Here is a 16,015-nt window from a genome sequence, read left to right on the forward strand (position 1 = left end):
ATTGTTCTATCCCCTTGTCCTTCCTGGTTCTACTGTTCCAAGACCTGTCTTGGGGTGCTATTTTGTGCTTGCTCCAAGGTGAACATAGAAGAGTTAGCGATTCACCCCTTATTCCACCATCTTGGCTCTCTTTCAGCCTTTTAAAAAATTATATTTTTAGCAGCTTGTCTCTGGCTTCTTCCTTCATTCTTGTTCCTTTGGCCTTCTATTGCTATGGCACAGAATGTTCTCATCCTCTTCTGTTTGGGGAATGTGGGGGATTTGCTCCCTGCCCAAAGTAAACTTTCTTAACTCATTTAAGAAAATAGTTCAAAATCTTCCTTCCCACTGTGGATTCACATTCTTTCAAGTGGCTTGGCAGAATTAATTTCTTCTGTCTCTTGTGATGGGGGAAGGAGGGTTTCTGATCAAGTCACCACTTTTCAGAGACTGGCAAGTCCTCCACAGATGGACCCTGAGACATAAAAGTTTGTGAGGTTGATTGCACAGGAGCTAGCTAATTGAAGCTTTATGTGTTTTAATTCTATAATGTAATTTCTTTCTTTAAAGCTTGTTGTCATCTTATGAATTCAACTTCATATTAGGCACATATTTTCTTTTGAGTTTTTTGTGGGTTAAAGTTATATATGGAAAATAAACTATTCAGTCATCTGTTTGATCAAAGAGCCACCCCAAGTTATTTACCTTTTACTTTATTTATTATTTATTTCTTCTGTGGTACTCCACTTTTCTGTTTCATTCTGTACTGTTCTCCTTCAACTGTTCTTTCAGGGTTTTTTGGGTTGAGGTGGAGGACAATTGTCCAGTGCATCATTCCAATTTAGATGTTATTCCATTGTTACAATTTTGCATTGTATATGTATGTATATGTAAATATGTATATATGTGTATATATTTTAAATATATTTGTTAAATATATAATTATACAAAAAATATATTCTTTTAACCATTTTTTTGAGGCATGGGCCATTTTAGTGGAGACTAGGCTTCTTAATGCTTTCCAGGAAATGGGGAAATGGTAATAAGACCTGAAGAAATGTGGGTAGTATAAGATGGTTATAGAAGCAAACAAACATGGTGTAATAAAAACAATATTGAAATAATATTGGAGTGGGTATCCATAGACCCATATTCTATACTATCTTCCCTATAGGTTAGTTACAACTTTAGGCGAGTTATTTAACCCCACTAGGCTGAAATCTTTTCTACTCTAAGGAGTCCTACAGGTACTTTGTGAAGACTGTTTTTCTAAGCTGAGATGAGGGGATGATGTCAATTTCTATCTAAAATTCTATTTCTGTAAGTCTAAATTTCTGTTGCAGTAGCCGGCCACCTTTGCCAGTTGAGCTGCTAAAAAGGACAAGTCCTATGTGACTTTCTAAAGGTTTTCTTGGCTGTTCAGTGAAGACACTAAAAGTATCCTTCTCATAGCATTTCCTTATTTATAAAATAAGAGTTATAGGAGATAAAGAACATGAGTATGATACAATAAGAGTATGAGAGATCTTTTAGAGCTTAGATTATAACTAGAAAGAACTTTAGAGATCAACTAGTCCATCCTCACATAAAGATTAGAAAACTGATATTCAGAAATTGGGCTTGTCCAAGACCACGCATATAGTAAAGGCTCCATTTACATATCATGTAGCATTTTTCCCACAATACGGTGCTAGGGTCTCGTCCAGCTTCACAATTACATGATTCTAATTTTTTATTAAAACTTTTTATTTTTCAATGCGTGGACAATTCTTCAACATTAGCCCTTGTAAAACCTTGTGTTCCAATTTTCCCTGCCTTCCCCTAGATGGCAAGTAGTACAATATATATCAAACATGGCAGAAATATGTTAAATCCAATATATGCATACATATTTATACAATTATCATACCTCACAAGAAAAATCAAATCAAACCAGTAAAAAAAAAAAAAAAGAAGCAAAATAAAATGCAAGCAAACAACAACAAAAAGAGTGAAAATGCTATATTGTGAACCGCAGTTCCCACAGTCCCTTCTCAGGGGTGCTGATGGCTCTTTTCATCACTGAACAATTGGAATTGGTTTGAATCATCTCATTGTTGAAGAGAGCCATGCCATCAGAATTGATGATTCTATTTTTTTAAAAAGCATATTGACTTTGTCGTTCATTAAGAAACCATGCACAAATAATTATCTGTACCTAAGTTTCCTCTTCTGAAAACTCCAAATGATAACAGTGACAATTTTTTGGGAGGTAAAAACAAGCTAAAAAATCAAAGAAAAACAAGTTTTTGTTCTGAGACTAATTATCTCTATCTTGCTGAGGCTGGAAGGCCAGAGGTCATTCCTGATTCTTACCCATCATTAAGACAGCTTCAACCTCCTGAATTTTTCCCACCTACATTTTTGTTCTCCTCCTTAGAGCATATCCACCATATCGATGCCAGACCTATTTGCACCCCCCACGGACTTTAGCATGGAGCAGAGAAGTACAAATCTCATGCTACCTCGGTTTCCCAGCCTCAGCCTCCTCTGGTTGCAGGGATTACAGGCTGGGCACCCGGAAAGTCGCAAGTATTTTAGCATCCAACGGAATGACCATCCGGCTAACAAATCTATACAGTCTAAGGATATTCTTTAGCTGAGTACAAAGAAGACCTGGTCCAGCCAGAGTCCCCCAGGTACTTCGGGAAGGCTGGCTTTCTAAGCCGGGGGGCGAGGCTCGGGGAGGAGAGGGGACGATGCCCAATTTCTATCTGAGATTTCATTTCTGTAAGTCCAAATTTCTGTTGCAGTAGCAGGCCACCTTTACCGGTCGAGCTGCTGACGAGGACAAGTCGCAGGGTGACTCCCTAAGGGTTTTCTTGACCGTCTTGTGAGGACACTAAAAGGCAGAACAATCCTGCAGCACAATTCCCCTCAAGCCGCATTCGTTCAAACGCCCCTCACGTGCCTGCAGGACGCTGCAGACCGAGGAGCCCAGGATGCGCCACCGGCGCTTTGGAGCATCTATCTCCCTCCCTCCACAGATTCCGGTGGTCCAGTCGGCGTCCAGAACCACTCCTGGCCATGCCCCCCTCGCTTCTGGTTTCTATTCTAGGCACGCGGGCAGAAATGTAAGGGGGGGGAGGGAAGGAGAACAGAAATAAATAAAGAAAGAAAGAAGGTGACCCTAACGGGAGCATACCACCTTTTTTCTCTCTATCTCAGACACCCGTCTCTCTCCTCATTCCTCTGCACCTGTGCCCGCTTCCTGCCAGACCCTTAAAGTCTCTTTGCCCTAGAATCAGCTTAATGAAAGACAAGAATCGTGGTTCGAGATACCCTCGGCTAGAAGCGAAGACGGTGTCCCCGCGGGGGCTCGGTGACTCCAGGTGCACCGGAGGGTAGGATGCTGGGGAGAGAGTCAGGAGGCGGGCGGGCCGCCGAGCGCGGCATGGAGGCGCGGGGGCGCGCCGAGCGGGGAGGCGGCGCCTTTAAGGGAAGGCCCCGCCCCCGCCCTGCCGTCCGCTCGGCGCTGGCGGCGTCGGCCGCGGCCTCGGCGGCGGGTAGGGAGCTGACAAGATGGCGTCTGGCGGGGCTGGCGCTGCGGCGCCCGAGAGCCGGCTGCTGCCTTACGCGCTGCACAAGTGGAGCTCCTTCTCCTCCACCTACCTCCCCGAGTGAGTGCGGGCGCTGCCCGGGGGCCGCGCCTCGGCTCGGGGGGGGGGGGACGGGGCGGGGTGGGCGGCGAGGAGAGGCCCGGGCCTGCTGCTGCTGCTGCTGCTGCTGCTGCTGCTGCTGCTGCTGCTGCTGCTGCTGCTGCTGCTGCTGCTGCTTGGGGGGGGGGGGGGCGCGGCCTGCTCTGCCCCCCCTCCCCCCCCCGGTCGGGGCCTGGCCTCGGCGCTGCGGCGTCCTCCCGCTCGGGCCTGGCGCAGGCGTTAGGGCCGCCCGCCGCGGCGCTCGGGCCGGACTCGGGCTGGCGGGGCGGGGGGGGCACGGCGTGCGGCCCGGGAGCGGGCGCCGGGAGCGGTGTTCACGGGGAACCCTCGGGGGCTGCGGCGACTTCCAGTTCTTGGCGATCCCGGGAGGAGGAGGAGGAGGCGGGGCTGGGGAAGCTGCGGGCGCTCGGCTCCCGGTTTCGTGGTGCGGCTGTAGATGGGTCAGGCTCAGACCGCCCGGTAATCAATAAACACTCAGCAGGCGCTTGGGCCAGATGCAGAGCATCCCTTTGGGCCGAGAGCAAAAGGGGCTTCGCCTCCGACCCATTCCCTAGAATAGACACATCGAGGCTGGCTCTTCCGGAGAGATCCCAGGGAGTTCATGTCCTCATTTCAATAACTAGCGGCGAGAGTCTTGATTATTCCCCACATATAAGTAAAGAAATTGACTCAGGTTTGGACAGTGAAGACTCAAAAAAAAAAAAAAAAAAAGAAATTGAAGAAGTCTTTCCTAATCCCCCTCCCCATCTCGAAAAAAGTTTTTATTTTAAGATATTTTCCCGTCTAGATTTTCCCCGGGGAAATGATTGTTTTATAAGCAGACCCGCGTTATTGTGTAGTGCAGAGAGTGGAGTCAAAAAAGGTTCCGGTCAAATGAGCCATCACTGAGCCTCTGTAAAATGAGAATCATAGCCATAGTTTGCCCTTGTGGTGAGGATCAAACTAATGTCAGTTATTAGGTTCCCGATTTGACCTGGAGTTTTACACAGGTATGTCAATATGATATAGAGATGACGTTATTTTAAAATGTGTCCAATTTCTTTCCCATCCTCCCAAACTCCATAGTTTCATAATGTTTAGAAATGTTACAGCTCTAATGTGGTGTCCAAAAATGCATCATGAGGAGAACAGCTCAGTTCTTTTCTCTCTGAGTCCATTGCTGTGTCCATCAGACCCCAGTTTGGTTGGAAATCTTTTGCCTGTCACAGGATCCAGCTCAGTGAATGATGCCAAATGACCTATGGTCATATTAGATTTTTGGGTTATGTTGATAGCTGCTCCCAAAAACATTTTTCTCTTCCTGACTCTGCTGTCTCTGCCAGTGTCTAGTCTTTTAAATTGAAGACTTTACTTATTGCCTTTAACTTTTCTTTCTTTTATATCTCTTAAACCCAAGATTTCTGTTGATGCAATCTCGGAAACTTTCCCTTGAAGAGAGATTGAGTGTTATGGCCATGGCCACTCAGATAGCGAGGCTTGGAAGCAGATATCTTGGGAAATATCTGTTTGCCTCTCTTTGCTCATGTGACAGTACCATAGTTTGGTCCTGATCACCTCCACCCTTGCACTCTTACTGTTGAATCTTATTTGGTTTCCTCTCTACCAATCTTGTCTCTCTGTAATCTATGATTTAGCAGCTGCCTGAATAATCTTGGTAAAGTACTGGCCTATCAATCACTCGCTCAAGAATATTCAGTGGCTCCCTATCGCCTCTAGGATCAAATACAAATTAAGATGACTACCCTACATTTTCAGGCGTATTTTATATCATCTGCTCTACATTTCAGCCACATTGATCTACTTGCTGTTCCCCTAACTTGCCCCCAGCTTTTGCATAGGTTTGTGCTGGAAATTTCCAAAATGGAAATGCAGTCTTCTTTCCTGATACTTAGAATCTTTATCTTCCTTCAAATTTTTCTACAGGAAATAATTCTGAAATTCCCTAGTTGTTTTCTCTTTCCTCAAATTTTAAACTTAAAAACTTAACCTATTTAAACATATCTTCATACTGCCACCACTTTATTATCAGGCTCTTCATTTCCATTTACTTGCCTCAATTATTATAATAACTTCTTAATGGTTCTTCTGACTCCATTCTGTCCTTTTATATCCCCACTTTATTATAGTTCAGTTTTAAAAATTCTTCAGTTTTCTTCCTAATGTGTACTGAGTCAATTTCATCTTTTCCTCATTACATTACTATGCTCCAACTCCAATCAAACTAAAATATGAATGTACATTGTAGTTCATGTTTTTCCTTAAGCTGTTTCCCAACGTATGGAATGCTTTCCCTTTCCTATTCTGCCAAATTTCTGCATATCCTTTAAAATATTTGGTATTCAAATTCCAGTTTGAGGATGAACTCAGAAAAACATCTTGGCCCTCAGTTGGAGTAGGGGCATGATAGTTAGTACATTGCCTCTGCTTTCCTTAGCTTTCTCCTTCTTGAAAGGTGTAAGATCAGGGAAACCAACTAAATGTTATTAACAGGTATTTGAAATGGGAACTGCATGGTTTAATTTGGTGATACAATAAAGGTTTGTTCCTTCTTTGGAGGTAAGATTATAAATGTAACTTTGTGGAAGAAGGATTAATACCATATTGAACTGACAATAAAAAGCATGGGCTTAAACAAGTGTACCTGATCCTGAAGCTATGCTTGAAGTTGGGTGCTGGTTCATGGTTGTTAGTGAATTCCTAAATTGTTTTGAGTCATTACTGACTTGTGTAAGAACTTGGACATGATGTGGCTGAGACCAACAATGTTTTTATTGGGGACTGAAAAATTTTGCACTGGAGCAATGCAAGAGTGGTGGCAGTCATATTAAAGGATAGCTAAAATATATCTATTTTAAATACAGGATCCTTCTGCTAGACTTCTAATAATCATTTCCCTAGGTCAGCAAAGAGAAATGGGAAGAGAGTGAAGGCATGGGACTGGAAAAGTATTAGAAATGCCAAGTAGTTGAAGACCTTTAAGGAGCTTGTAATCTAGTTTAATTGTTTGCTGGGGGAAGTTGGAGTGTGTGATAAAGAGGGAACCCAAACTTTTTTCTTTGTAATTTTTTTAATCCTTTGGGGCAGGTTGCTGCTGTTGTTGTTAGTGATTCCTTTTTGATTATTGTTCTCTTTGTCTTCAGATCTCTAAATATACCAGATTTGATAATTTTATAAACAAGTTATATATAATGCTTTTTATGTTTTTTTATTTAATAAGCTTCTTTGCCAGATTTTAAAAGCAGCCAAACTTTGTTTTTTATGTTCTTAAAAGTATTATAAAGTGATTTTTTTGCTCTGTAAAGATTGCTTTAAAAAAAAGTGTTGCAATTGTTTCTTGGTTTCCTAGAATTTTTTGCTTCTTTTATTGGAGCATCAGGACAAATCTAAAAGATAATTCATAATACTTAAATTTATTTGTGGTTGAGGCATGTAGGTTGTGGCAGTGCATAGGGCACAGCACATGGAGTGAGAAACTTCAAATTCAAATCCAGCTGTGTGACCTTGGACAAGTCATTTAGCTATTCTGTCTACCTCATTTTCCTCATCTAAAATGGAAATAACAGTAGCGCCTATCTTCCAGGGTTGTTGAGAAGATCAAATGAGATAACATTTGTAAAATGTTTGGCATAGTATAATATCTGGTACATAGGTGCAATCTTTTAATGCCTACTGGTGTCCTAATAAATGTTCTACACAGGGGTCTATTCAAGGTGCTAGAAAGTATCTTTTTGACTTCTAGAGAAGACCATGAATGCTCTGACCTTCTACCTGTTAGCTCCCATTCTGTGACATGTAAGTCATGTAATTCTTTAGGGTTCCTTTTTGGTTACATTGTGCAGCCTGCTTACAGCTACCATGTGCATTTTTCCTTCCCTTCTTTGTGTTTGTTTTTAGTTCTTTGTTGGTAACATTTTTTGTTCCAGGTCTTGCTTGCATGCAACAACACTGGCAAAATGTTTTAAAAAAGATGAGCCTTTGCCTTTACCCGAAACTTGAAATCAGTAAAAGTGCTATATCATTTCCCAAAAGCAATCCAGTCCATTCTCCTTTTTAACTGTGGACTCTGCTCATTGTCCATTTATATCGTCTATCCCAAATATACATACCATTGGACAAATTTTAGAGCATGTTGAAATCTATGTAATATTCTTCATTTATTTGGTCTTATGTATATGGATGGACCAAATTCCTTGAATAATTGTTTAAAGATCTCTTCCTCGTGGCTCTGAAATGTTGTGGAGCTTGATGCAATCAACATAGTGTCATCCCCAAGGAGCATCTGGAGAACCTCACCATCCACAGTATAATTCATAACATAAGACAGAATATCATAAATGTCAAATGAAGGTTTTATAGATAATGAACATTATGGTGCTTGAGAATAGCTAGAGTTATTTCAACATGTTATAATTTGATTACAATGATAAGAAAACATGAAAACTTAGTTATTGAGGTTCTTTCTGTACAATGTGGAATCTTGTTGACAAACTGCTTAAATAATATTGGAAATAATTCTAGTAAATATATATATATATATATATATGTATGTATATATATATATATTTTTTTTTTTTTCAATGTGCTCTTAATCTTTTGATTTCTTCATGACTAAGATTCTGAAATAAAACTTCTTAAAGCCCTGGAGCATATTCATACACAGGAAGCAGGATATAAATGAAGAACCTTCAAAAGAGCCTTGAAAAGCATCAGTCTAGTGGAAACATGAATGACAGTTAAGTAGGGTTAGATGTATCAAGCATATTTTCTTGGCAGTATGTGGCCTGCAAGACTCTAAGTGTGGCTAAAGAACTAGATTAAAAATAAGAAATATTTGATACACTAAAAATACAATAAAACATATATAATATGAATGTGTTTTTCTAAGTCAATACATGGCCCACAGGCATCGGGGTTTAGTGGCTACTATTTCTATTTGCATTTGATACCACTGATCTAGACCTAGGGAGCCAAGGATATCTGGAAAGAGGATGGTCAATAATAGCTAACATTTATATAGCACTTTTAAGGCTTGCAAAGGGCTTTTCAACTTGATTGATGCTTAACATTCCCATTTCACAGTTGAAAAAATGGAAGCAAAGGTTAAGTGACTTGCCTAGGATCACATCGTAAATCTCTAAAGCCAGATTTAAATTGAAATCTTACTCTAAGCCTAGCATTTATTTCACTGTCACTTACCTCCTCCTGACAGTGGTCAACAGTGTCAGATGACATAAAGATATTAAGAATGATCAGGACTGAGAAAAAGCCTAAGATTCAGTAATAGGCAGTTGGTAACTTTGGAGAACAAATTCATTGGACTGACTGGTCGATAAAGAAGCCAGATTGCACAAAGTTGAGTGGTGAGTAGGAAGTGAGAAAATGCAGGCAATAAGAGTAGACTGCTTTTTCTGGAAGCTTGGCTCATAAAAGGTTGGAAGAAAGTAGTTTGAAGTGTATAATATTAAGTGAAAGTATTTTTTGTTGTTGTTGTTGTTTTTTTTTATAAGAGTGGGGAGATCTAGATGGATTTGGAAGTCTAGAAAGGACAACCCCTCCTTTCTCCTTCCCCTCCCCAAACTATGTTAGGTGGTCTGACTCATAAGAGAGTTAATAGTCCTTGAGACCTTAGGTGTTGTGAATCTAAAAAAAAAACCATAACAGCCACCCTCCATTCTGCTGGATTTTGGTGTCAAGGAGAACAGAACTTCCCTGAAAGCAGAAGCAGTAGAATGTTACATCCTTACAGCAAAGACTTGAGTGGCTGTGGTAAAGGTGGAATTGAAGCAGCTGACAAGTCAGGATGCTCTGTTATCTCTAATTTACCATTGTAGAAGCAGATCCTAGTAAATAAGGCTGGCCTGGAGAACTCTTGCATCAGCAATTCAAGACATTCCTCTCTTTATCTTCCCTGTATATGTGAACTAGGGAGCAAGAAACTTATTGCCAAAGTGTTACACTGACACCATTAAGTAGATCTTTTCAGTGTCTTTAGAAGATAGGGTTAGATAGGGTAACCTTATCCTGGAAATTTCCCCCCTTCTCCATGGTTTGTAGAAAAAATTATTTTCCATTGGTTTACAAAGGTTTTAGTGATTTTTTTGGGGGGGAGAGGGAGTGGAGGATGAGTTTTCCTTTTGTGTTTTCTTAGAAAAGTTTTATTTGATTTTTGGCAATTTACTTAGTTAGGAAGGAAGTTGAGTCTGCACTGAATGAGGACTTGAGCTGAGAATGCATTTCCCATTCCTAACTGTGAGCTCAGATAAATGATAAGAAGTGTTTCTACTTAGTTGTTAGTAGTGGTGTGGATTCCCTATAGTAGGAAAATAACTAGTCCAAGATTGCATTGGGAATCATTGACTAATGACTAAACTCCCTCATTTCTGGTCCACTCTTCTATATAGTTCCTAAATTATAATCTGAAGATAAACCCTATTGCTATTTCTGTTATGTCATGATACTTTGAGTTGCTTACAGTTTTACCTCCTCTTGTTCTCACCTCTGTTACAAAGTTCTATAGGCCTCAGCTTTTTGATCAGAAAAAAAGATGATTAGAGTAGATGGTCTCTAAGGTCTCTTCCCTCTCTAAATTCATGATGTTGTGTCCCTTGTACAGAACGCTTATGTGTAGGTTGTCTACATCCTCTTTGGAAAAGAATATTGTTTACTGATGCTATACACAACCTATCAGTACATAAAGTTATAAAGGACAACTTAGGATTCTAGGTACTGAAAGGAACTGCTAGGAAATTTAAGAGGTATTTTTATTGTTTCTTTTAGTTGTGCCTTGTAAGTTCAGATAAAGCATCTTCAGGTTTTCTAGCAACAACTTTGTATTAAAAATAAATTTTATTGATTTTTTTTTGTTTACTTCTCAATTTATTCTTTCCCCCCTAGAAAATGAAAGAGAAAACAAATGGAAAAAATCTGTTACCATCTGGACTTTTCCATACTCATAGTTCTCTAGCTCTGCAAAGGAGGAAGGGAAGTGCCTTCTTATAATATCTTCTTTTTGGGTCATTATAATTTTATGGTATTCAGTTTCAAATATTTTGGTTTTGTGATGTTGGCAGTCTTTCCACCTAACATTATTGTAGTCTTTATATAGTGTTTTAAGTTTTATGAAGTGCTATACTTATATTACCTAATTTGATCTTCACAACAACCCTGTGAAATAGGTGCTCTTATTTCCATTTTACAGATGAGGACTACTTTGACAGAGTTTAAGTTAGTTACTTTCCCAGAGTCATACAAATTTGTCTTCATTCTGTCCAGTGTTTTTACCTAAGATTTTACCTTAGCTGTTTATCTTTTCTTATAAAATTTACTTTCCTGTAGCATCATTTAGTTACCTCCAATTTATCCTCTTTATATTTAGTTGTTTACAGACTGTCTACTCCATTTGAATTTGAACCCCTTGAGTGCAGTGAAGTTTTTTGCCTTTTTCATAACAAAATCCTCAGCACAATTCTTGGCCTATTGTAGGTACTTAATAAATGCTTGTTGATCGTTCAGCTGTTCCTAGTTAATGGGTATTACTTTGTTTCTAGCTCTTTGTTACCTACTACAGAAAGCAATGACTCCAATTCCCCTTACATTGGTTAAATCTCTTTTATTGTTTGTACATGACATATGACAGTTGTACAATTCCATAGAAGGGCTTTTCTTGTTTGGTTTGGTTTCCAAATAGAGTGAGGAAAGAATCTAGCTTATCTTGCATTGCTACATTATAACACATTTGGCTCTTGAAATGTGTGTATCTCTTCAGATCTCTGGTCATAGTTGTTATCATTACAGGATCCTATGTCATTTGAGTGCTGTCATGTGTCCAGTGCTGTGCAGAGGTGCTCGGAATACAGTGAACATTATTATCAGTGTTTTCAAGGATGTAAAGCCTAGTAAAGGAGGCAGGAGAAAAACCTTGGATAGGACAAATGATCGTTTTATGTGGTTATCACAGATTGTGGAAGTTAAGAAGGCTGGGTCTCGGAAGGAAGAGTAGAATTTCCTGCACAGGAAGGAGGAAAAGAAAGATATGGAAGGGTTTTCCAAGTTAGAGGAAGTTTGAAAGTAAAAATTATAATCACATGTCTGGAAAAGACAGTAGACCAGTTTTTGTTATATAATCTTAATTAGTCTCTCAGTGGATCAAGACAATTCTTTTACATCCTAACTGTCTTATTGATAGCAACCTACTCAAGCTTTTTCATCCCTCCTCAAAGGTCTCACATCTCTCCTTCCCTGGACAGAACTTTGCCTTATGATTTACCAAAACAGTTGAGGCTTTTTTCAGGAGTTCTCCTCTGCCATAATCCCTTCAAGTTTGAAGGGATGGCAGTAATAGTGATGAATGGAAAAGATAGCAAATTGTGTATGTGAAATCATTAGAAGTGCACTAGTTTAATTTTCATCCCTGTTTCTTACCAGCAGTGACTAATTGTTTCTAATTGTTTTGTCAGTGACAAATTGAAAGAAAAATCAGAATAAAGTCTTGCTTTCAAATACTACATATGAATTTTTCCCCCTTTCTATTCACGTGTAAAGATGTGCTACTCTTTTGAATGAATGAACCTGAAAAACTCGGTACATTTGAAACTTTTTCTTCCATACTTGAATTTAGAAAAGCAAACTTTTTTTTTTTAAACCAAAAGTTGGTCAAACATTTTTATTTTCTTTCTGTATTTATTTGGACTTGAGAATATAAATTTATTGAAGTCAGAGACTTTGTATTTGAAAATTACTTTTGTTCTCTCAGCTAATAGAAAAAAAAATTAATAGGACGTCTGTGAAGTGAAATAGCCATTAGTACCCCAATAGATCCTGTTCTCTAGTCAAAATCACATCATATCTAAAAACTGTAGCCAGAATTGGGCATTTACAATGTCTGTATTTCTAATATTTGTCTTTTATTTTCCTTCTTCTTTGATTTTCTTGGATCTATAAAATGGTAATCTGTAGAAAGGGAGATATACTTGACTAGATGAACTTCAACTTCTGCCATTTCTATAAAAACAAGATATCTTTGGGCATGCTTGAATCCCTAGAAGTCCTATTCCTTTTGCTTGTTTTCTGTCACTTCCTATGGAATTTTAATCTTGTGTTTTACTTTTTACCAGTCTTCCAAAGATAATTGAGTTAGAAGAAGATTTGTTGTTACATTTACTTTTATTGATGAAAAAGTTTTATTGACTTAAAACAATCAATATTTAGTTGATAAATCTTTCCCACCCTTCTTTGGCAACAAAGGGAAACAATTAAACAGAAGCAACCAAAGTAGTGATTTTGTGTGATAAAAGATGCGACATTTTACCTTTTTGATCTTCTGTCAAAATGTTTCATTATCTCTTCTCTATGAATTCACTTTTCACTTATTAAGAAAACTTCAGCTTTTTGTTTAGTGACCCTTTTTTGTTTTTTGTGTGTGAGGCAGTTGAGGTTAAGTGACTTGTTTAGCATCACCCTGCTATTAAGTGACAAGTTTCTGAGGCTGGCTTTGAACTCAGCTCCACCTGACTCCAGAGGTAGTGCTCTATCTACTGTTCACCTATTTGCCCCATTAGTGACCCTTTTGTTTTGTTTTTAGCTGTGTAAATTTTGCTTTTATTTTACTTTTCATTCACTCATGCAAATCTAAATTGCTCAGATTTTTTTATTTCTTATTGTCAGTGAGTTTGTTATTGACCATGCCATGGACCAAGCCTTCAAAGTGTCTATTGGTTACAAAGTATTTACTGCAGTTTATAAAAGCTAATACTTGCTCATGTGTGAAGGCTTGCTCACATCTTTCCCCAGATCCCTCCAGATGTTTCAGGCCAGATCATACCTTTTTGCTCTTCTATTTTTGGTTTTTGCCAACCATATACCTGCTAGCATTTACTCTAATAATATTTACTAATAATATAGCTAAAATTTACTATGTGCCAGACATTGTGTTAAGCTCTCTACAATTATTACCTATTTTGACCCTTACAACAATCTTGGGAGAAAGATGAGGAAAATGAGGCAAACAGAGGTTAAGTGACTTCCCAGAGTCACATAGGCAATAAGTATCTAAGGCCACATTTGAACTCGTCTTTCTGACTGCAGATCCAGTGCTATATCCATTGTGGAACAAATACATTTTTTTAAAGTTTAGAAAATATAAGTTCTACAGTAGAATGTTGTCTTGAGTATTGGACCTGTATCAGAGAAATTTGTTGTGAAGATGTTTTACCCAATTGTTTGCTTTCTATTTATAATCATATTGATTTTGTTTATGGGAAAAGTTTTTCCCTAGTAGATCATCAGAATTGTTCATTTATATTTTGTGATCTTCTCTATCATTTGTTTAAGAATTCTCTCCCTAATTCAACTTATTAAAAGTAGTATATATCTTTCCTTTTCCCACTAATATCCTTGTTATGTAGCCTCTTAGATTTGGTCTATTTTAAAATTTATTATTTTTGTTGTTGTTTTTGGTGAGATTTTGCTCTAAATATTTCTGTAGGCTGCTTTCCACTTTTCCCAGTAGTTTTTGCTTAATAGGAAATACTAATGACTCTAGTAGTTCATGTGTTTTTGTTCTTTTGTACATTATGGTACTATGTTCTGTTGTTTTTGGGGTCTTGTTTACTTAATCTGTTCACTTGATAGATAAATTTTTCTACTTTTAATTTAATGATAGAGAATTTTATAGTTTTATCAGTACCTGAGGCAGCATGACACAGTGGATACATATAGTTGTGGAGAATGTGGCAGTCTGCTTTGATAGACAGTTTTCTCAAACAGTGAAATTACAGATTCAGTTACTATTTCTATCCTTATCAGTTACATTCGGTAATTTCTGCTTCATAAACCTGTTAGGTTCTGATCATTCTGCCCTCTTCCCCAACAATTCTAGTTATATAAAGTAACCCTTTGATAATTTAGTTTGGCATTAAGTCTTTAAATTGATTCTCCTTCTTCCTCTTACCCTTTTGATATGACTCAGCATTATTATGTTGGTATGAACAATTTCTTCAGTTGTCTGAGTTTGTATTTTTGTAAAGAATGTTTTATGGTTGTATTTTTATTAATTTCAGGTTTGTTTTGGTAGCTGGCCTCCTAGATTTTTCATATATTTTGTAATAACTTTGAGTGAAATTTCTTTTCTGTAGGTTTATTTTATAGCCTGCTACTCTACTGAATTAATTGTTTGAATTAATTTTTGTTGCCACTAGATTTCTCTAAGTAAACCATTCTATCATCTTCATATAATGATAATTTTCTTTCCTCTTTGCCTGTTCATATTCTCTTAATTTGTTTTTCTTGTACTATTGCCAGAGGTAGCATTTCTTATTGATAGCTTCTGAAGAGACTTCTGAGAATCTTTGTAAGTTAATGAGAAGTCAGTGAGAAAGGAGAGATTGAAAATGCCTGAGAGGTGGGATGATTTTTAGAGCAAGGTCTTGGAATAGAACAGAAATCAAGGATACAGCTAGAAGAATTAACTTTAATTAGGGAGAGGGTTGCCTTTTTTCTGATGAAGAGAAGGGTAATGTATGGTGATGCTAAGAAGCTTTGAAGAATAGAGGAGTATAATTGAAAGAGTTCACATAGATGACCTCAGATTTCTCTGAGAGGTAGGGAGTTAGTTGGGTTATCTTTATTCTCTTTGGAAGGCCCATGGTAGGAGACCAGGGGATGCTTCTTGGTAGCAGAGGAAGATTCAATTTCTTTTTTTTTGGGGGGGGGTCATAGAATTTTTTTTTTTATTTTAATAGCCTTTTATTTACAGGTTATATGCATGGATAACTTTACAGCGTTAACAATTGCCAAACCTCTTGTTCCAATTTTTCACCTCTTACCCCCCACCCCCTCCCCTAGATGGCAGGATGACCAGTAGATGTTAAATACATTAAAATATAAATTAGATACACAATAAGTATACACGACCAAAACGTTATTTTGCTGTACAAAAAGAATCAGACTCTGAAATATTGTACAATTAGCTTGTGAAGGAAATCAAAAATGCAGGTGTGCATAAATATAGGGATTGGGAATTCAATGTAATGGTTTTTAGTCATCTCCCAGAGTTCTTTTTCTGGGCATAGCTAGTTCAGTTCATTACTGCTCCATTAGAAATGATTTGGTTGATCTCGTTGCTGAGGATGGCCTGGTCCATCAGAACTGGTCATCATATAGTATTGTTGTTGAAGTATATAATGATCTCCTGGTCCTGCTCATTTCACTCAGCATCAGTTCGTGTAAGTCTCTCCAGGCCTTTCTGAAATCATCCTGTTGGTCATTTCTTACAGAACAGTAATATTCCATAATTTTCATATACCACAATTTATTCAGCCATTCTCCAACTGATGGACATC

General features: G+C 38.3%; 1 protein-coding gene across 6 annotated transcripts in view; it reads left to right on the forward strand.

The window, feature by feature from the left end:
* The window catches only part of MKLN1 (muskelin 1), a 289,454-nt gene that overhangs the window by 70,678 nt on the left and 202,761 nt on the right, over positions 1 to 16,015 (forward strand). For 3 of the 6 annotated variants that reach the window (XM_031941069.1, XM_031941070.1, XM_031941071.1), the window contains exon 1: positions 3,478 to 3,638. The exons of the other annotated variants lie outside the window; for them this stretch is intronic. In XM_031941069.1, coding sequence (XP_031796929.1) covers positions 3,541 to 3,638 — 98 coding nt within the window. In that variant the 5' untranslated portion in view covers positions 3,478 to 3,540. Of the gene's footprint in view, positions 1 to 3,477; positions 3,639 to 16,015 lie in introns of those variants that run through there. 6 annotated transcript variants of the gene reach the window in all.

The sequence above is a fragment of the Sarcophilus harrisii genome, chromosome 5 (assembly GCF_902635505.1).
Source record: "Sarcophilus harrisii chromosome 5, mSarHar1.11, whole genome shotgun sequence".
Taxonomy (NCBI): Eukaryota; Metazoa; Chordata; class Mammalia; order Dasyuromorphia; family Dasyuridae; genus Sarcophilus; species Sarcophilus harrisii.